Here is a 5,619-nt window from a genome sequence, read left to right on the forward strand (position 1 = left end):
GTTCGGGTATTATACAGTAAATATCAAGCGTGATACATTCCACGCGTGTCATACGTGTACATACATTGAGAATACTCTTAAAACTATAAATTGTATCTATTGTTACTAATAGAAAGTATCAGGCAAATTGTTCTAAAAGGTATTTTGTTATAATATTAATAGGATTTTATAATATTACTGCATTTAAAATGCAATATACGATTTCAAATTGCGAAAAAAGATTGAGCTTTTAAAATACTTGTACAAATTAAAATATTAGTGTATCAAATATTATCTTAACAACTAGGTACTTATTCTATGAAATTTAATATTGATATCAGGATGTTTTTTCGTTGTTCCATCTTCATTTTTATTTTTCATAAAATTTCATCAGTATCAGATTCAATATTTTTTCTAAAAACATTAAAGAATACTATATATAATATCTTTCGTTTTCTTATTTCATTTCGATTTCGTATTTCAAGGCTCTTTGCATTCTTGATCTCGTATCATGTTACAGAATTAAATTATAAAACAGAAATAATATAAAATATGATTTATAAATAGCTAATATAGCTAATATTTTATTATAATACGTCTGAAAAATATTTTCTTCATTATTTAAACATAACTTATACAATAATTATTACAGCTTCTTGCTGCGCATGAATTAAATCTGTTTCATAATTTAATTTTTTAAATAATTTCTGTGAATCATAATGAAAGGGGAGAATAATATAAACATATCTTAAGAAAAAACGATGCTTTATTTACGTTAAAATGATGAGCGTGTTTAGTACAAAGCGTAAGTTCTAAGTGACTTGTGAATTAGCTGAAACAAAAAGAAAAAGTTCAATTTGTTAAATATTCTTTACGTTCTTATTGAAAAACGTCTCAAATACTAATAGCTACATAACATCTTAAATTTATTAACCACTAAAATACTTCAAGGCAAATATTTATCAGACGAGAACCCACGATCCTCGTCACAAATACTCTCAAACAAGAATTGACTGTATTTCAAGATCAATATTAAAAAAAAATTCCCTTCTAAAAGATACTTACCATTTGGCAATAGAGATCAGTTGACAAGAGTCCGACGGTTTATCGTATGAAAGCCCCACGGGACACTGAACCAACTGCGGCCGACCATTCCTACAAACTACCACATTCGTGCACGCGTCATTTAGCCTGTGAATCTTCCCATTTTCACATGGCACGGCAACGAGGCTCGCTGGAATATTCTGCAGCAGGTTCCAAGGATTTGGGAACTGTTCTGGCTGCTGCGATGGCTCCTCGAGTAGCTCTTCTTCTTCTTGTTTCTCACTGTCTGACTGTGGCAGCAAAGGTTCCTGATGCCAAGTCTCAGCGTCAGGATGGGCCTTGCCCAGCCAAGGGTTGCTGGGATAAAGAGGCTGCGTTCCATAGGATGGAGGAGCCGGTTGTGGTTGTGGGTAGGGTGGCTGTGGTTGGGGTTGAGGTTGAGGCTGTGGCTGAGTAGTAGGCGGTTCAGTTATTATTGGGCCGATTGTTATTGGCGGAGGCTTTGGTGTTGCTGCACCTTTGCAGTCGACATTGTATAGATAATCGCAGACGCCCAATTCCTGGTAAATAATAAAGAATAAATTAGTAGAAGATACATATACATACACAGAGTATTTTGCATAAAGTGTTAGAACTGTTCCCACCAAATCTACTTGAAATAGCGAGAAAATTATTTTGAAAAAGTAAATTGAATGAGTAAATTATTCTGAACGAAGTTTGTAGTTTTAAAATAAAAATATAGGTATAATAGGGAAACTGAAATTAAGATTTCTGAAGATAGCGTAATACAAGAAACATAGAAGTTTCTTGAATTGTGTTAATAGGAAATTACTATCAGAATATTTAAAGTTGACGATAACTAATAATTTTGGAACACATTCCAAATTAATTTTAATAATAGGCTGACTTCCTGTTAAAAAACTCGGCAGTATTTTCCAAAAGCAATTTTTGGAACAAGTTCTCTGAAGCTATTAATTCAACGATATTCTCTTTAATAATTGGAATACAGTACAGAAGAAGTGACTCATGTATGATATCAGAATCAGTCCAGTGCCAAGCAAGTCAACATCGAATTTGGTTTCAAGCAACGACGCGGAAGTCTCCGAAGCGGCCTTTGACCGTGACCGTGGGAGAGCAGGAGTTCACGTGAAAGAGATTCTCACGCTTGACACATACTGTCATTTCGCGATTTAAAATTCCACGAGTGCTCTAGGAACAGCTTAACTTATAAGATACTTACGTCATTGTAGACCAAGCCGCGGGGGCAACTGAACTTGATGGGCTTTCTGTAAACGCACACGTAGAATTCCGAGCAGTTCGTGGCACTTCTGTACCGACCATTCGGCTCTGGGCATAATTTCGATCCGGAAGGCAGTGATGGTCCTGTTAAACCAAAAAATAATAATACTAAAAATTGTACATCAGTTATCATTTTTAATAACATTATTTCTAAATAGAAATGAATTATTTTTTAAGCTACTAAAATTTATTTTTATACGTTAGCCGTAGGAAATCCAAAGTAGGGTCAAAAGTGTCAGCGAAATGTTACACGTCAGTTTTTCCTTTTTCATAAATTGATTAAGTAGTATAAGTCAATAATAATCCCTTTTTGTGTTAAAATGCAATTTCTTCTCTATAGAGTTCGGATTCATTGCTAGTACGATTTTATTATTATATTTTATTATATTTTATTGCTTAGGACGATTGCCAGGACTTTACTGGTAGCACAATTTGATTTTACCAACGATATGAATGACACTATAAAAGCAAGATTCAATTGTGCAAAATAATTTCAAACTATAATGTATATGGTGTATAGTCATAACGAAAGAAATCTATAGATGAATTTAATGATTCTAGTTCAGCGAATTAGTTAACATCTTTATTGTTCTTCTAGTTAGAAACTAAATCGATGTGTCCAGTGGCTTGGGGTTCTTAGAGACAACTAACTGTGTCTGTCTATTAATTCACTGACAAAACAATTTGCTTACTTGATGGAGGCAAAGGTCGATCCCCACAGTTCACATTGTAACTGAAGTCGCAAACCTGGCTATTTGCGTTAAACAGTAGTCCATCGGGGCAGGATTGCTCGACAACCACATCATCCCAACAATTTAGATAGTTAGCACAATTCTTCGGACTTGGAAACTGTCCTCGTATAGCGTTGCATCCAGGAGGTAAAGTAATAGGTGATGATGGTTTAGAAGTGGTCGATATAGGACCTGGCAACTCGTTCGAGTCTCCACCGCCAGGAAGTCCTGGATAACCCTGTCTCGCGCTTATGTTTGAGTCTTCTAACTTCGTTTCATTCGCGGGTGAAGTTGGATTTTTGTTCCACAAGTCCCCATGGCTGTCTAGTTTCTGCAGCTCTAGGAGGTCCCATGCATTTTCTGTGGCAAAAAATAGAATAACCGTAAACTGATCTTATTAATTCTAGCACAGTATACTTTATTGAGGTTCTGTGAAGATAATCTTCCATTTAACAGAAACTGGCACACATAATGCAGAGCACAGAATTTACTCACAATTTAATTATTGACCCCTGATGTAGGATTCTAGTAATTCTTTACTCCTGACTTGATTTTTGAAATTTATTCCAAAATTATTATAGTGAAATTTTTCTTAATCTTTTCCTAATCTTTTTATTAATCTGCTATTCTATATTTTTTAGAAGAGAATAGAACCTTGATTAACCGACACATGAGATTCAAAATTGCAGTATCCTTCTGGTGACTAACTTTTTGCATCATGATTCAGTCTCAATAAAAGTTGCAGTAGTCCTATTGTTATTATATCAAATATTTGAGACCCTAAATAAAAGTGTTTATGAAAAATTAAGATCTCCTTCATTGAACTTCATTGGAAATATTGGAAAAATATAGTTGTATGTGTAAAAACACCAGTAGATATAAACCAATTAAATTTTTATTTGATTCTATTGCTCAGAATATAATACCTAAAAAATGTGTAGCATCTTATGGATTGATGAGTTATTTAGTACTACGCACAAGAATGACTAACAGTGAAGCGATGCGCAAAAGGAAAGGTTTCTCTCATTTCAAGGTTACTATTTAGGTCCATACTCATCTGCCCAATTCATCTCTCAACTATTTATGTACTTCTGGATTCCACTAACTTTTCCCCGTTATTGCTTTTTGATTTTTACTGTTATACAATAGTCAATATAAAAATACAGGGTACCTGATAAGATGCTTTATTATTTGAAAATTGAATAACTTCTTTTCCTATTATATATCCTCGAGCATTTGTTTTAGATTTTGAATTCATTCTTTAAGAATTTTTATGAATAAGCTACTTTCAAAATCAGTGCGCCATTATTCTAAAATAACGAATTTATATCCACTATTTTTGTCACAAATTTACTCACGAAACCATCAATTAGTAACTTAGTTAAAAAAAATGTTCAAGAAATGAATTTCTAGAATCTGAAGTAAAAATTCATGCAAAGCGACCTATGAACCATATTGTATGAAAGAAATTTCCATTTGAAACGTACTGTAGAATTTTATAAAATTCTAATATTCCACAATGAAGCTAACTTTACAATCACTGAAAAATGCAGTACAGTCTTCATGAATTTCACTAACATTAGATTCATAATTAAAGTACTTCCTTTACAGTCAATTTTTCATTTTCTATGAACTATTATTAAATCAAGATTGCAGTTCTTCCTGTACCCTTATTACTGTACTCGAGATTGTTCTCTACCCTTACCACTGTAATCGAAATCTCACTGTAACTCCTCTTATACTCAATGTCCTCCCGCATTCTTACTACTATACTCAAGATTCTACTATACTTTTACCCTTCCAATCGAAACGCTACTCTTGCAGCGATGCTCCTGCAATGGATGCTCCATTGTACTCTCGCTCCTCTATGCACAACCCTCCCACCCTCATCACTAATACACCAAATAACCCAACCCATGAATAAAAGAGATCACGAACAGTCGAAAGTCAATCAGAATCCCATTGTACTACCAAAACACTAACCTTGAGTTCGATCGCGATGCCCCAACTGCCTGCCCTCGAAGGTAGCCGTCGTCGACGCAGCGGTCGCTCTTCTTCTGGCCGCGTCGCAGAGGCCGAGCACAAGGAGCAAGGATGCTAAGCAGAGCTTCATCGTGATCTTCGACCACGAGATCGACGATATTCCGAGGGACGCGTACCCTCGAGGAGGTCCAACACTGAATCCGCGATATTCCTTCGGGTATGACCGCAGATCCTGGTATCCCAGTCGTTGTACGATGTCCTGATGCTGGATGGTCTGGACCTGGTCGGTTCGAGGGCTTACATAGGGCATCCCCCACCATTCTGCTTCGTAGGGAGTAGCTTCGCAGGACCCCAATTACACGGGCGCAGGACCCTGCGGCAGCCTCGTGCTCAGGAAGTGCACGCTTCTGCACCACTCTTCTTGCTCCTCAAATTCCCCTCCACTGGCCTGTCAGTGGGGTCGAAGACGCCGCAAGGACGCGATTCATTGCGCGGTTCGCGGCACCCGCTTTCTTATTGGACGAGATTTAGAATGACCGGTCAGAACCGCCGCGTACTTCCCCGATGATCGGCCGCTTGGCCG

The 5,619-nt window shown here is 36.5% G+C and overlaps 1 protein-coding gene across 1 annotated transcript; it reads right to left on the bottom strand.

Annotated features, from left to right (window-relative positions):
• Positions 1–925: 925 nt before the first annotated feature.
• Positions 926–5,166, bottom strand: LOC143178510 (uncharacterized). The gene is made up of 5 exons (XM_076377235.1): positions 5,037–5,166; positions 3,015–3,413; positions 2,264–2,406; positions 1,045–1,583; positions 926–992 (listed from the first exon to the last, which is right to left on the bottom strand). The coding sequence occupies exons 1-5, from the start codon at positions 5,164–5,166 to the stop codon at positions 926–928; spliced, it is 1,278 nt and encodes a 425-aa protein (XP_076233350.1).
• Positions 5,167–5,619: the final 453 nt, after the last annotated feature.

Source organism: Calliopsis andreniformis, chromosome 4 (assembly GCF_051401765.1).
Source record: "Calliopsis andreniformis isolate RMS-2024a chromosome 4, iyCalAndr_principal, whole genome shotgun sequence".
Classification (NCBI taxonomy): domain Eukaryota; kingdom Metazoa; phylum Arthropoda; class Insecta; order Hymenoptera; family Andrenidae; genus Calliopsis; species Calliopsis andreniformis.

Coding starts and splice junctions, on each gene's coding strand:
- LOC143178510 (XM_076377235.1), bottom strand. CDS start 5,166: ATGAAGCTCTGCTTAGCATCCTTGCTCCTTGTGCTCGGCCTCTGCGAC. Junction 3,414..5,036: donor GCATCGCGATCGAACTCAAG/GTTAGTGTTTTG, acceptor TTTTTGCCACAG/AAAATGCATGGGACCTCCTA. Junction 1,584..2,263: donor GCGGCTTGGTCTACAATGAC/GTAAGTATCTTA, acceptor ATTATTTACCAG/GAATTGGGCGTCTGCGATTA.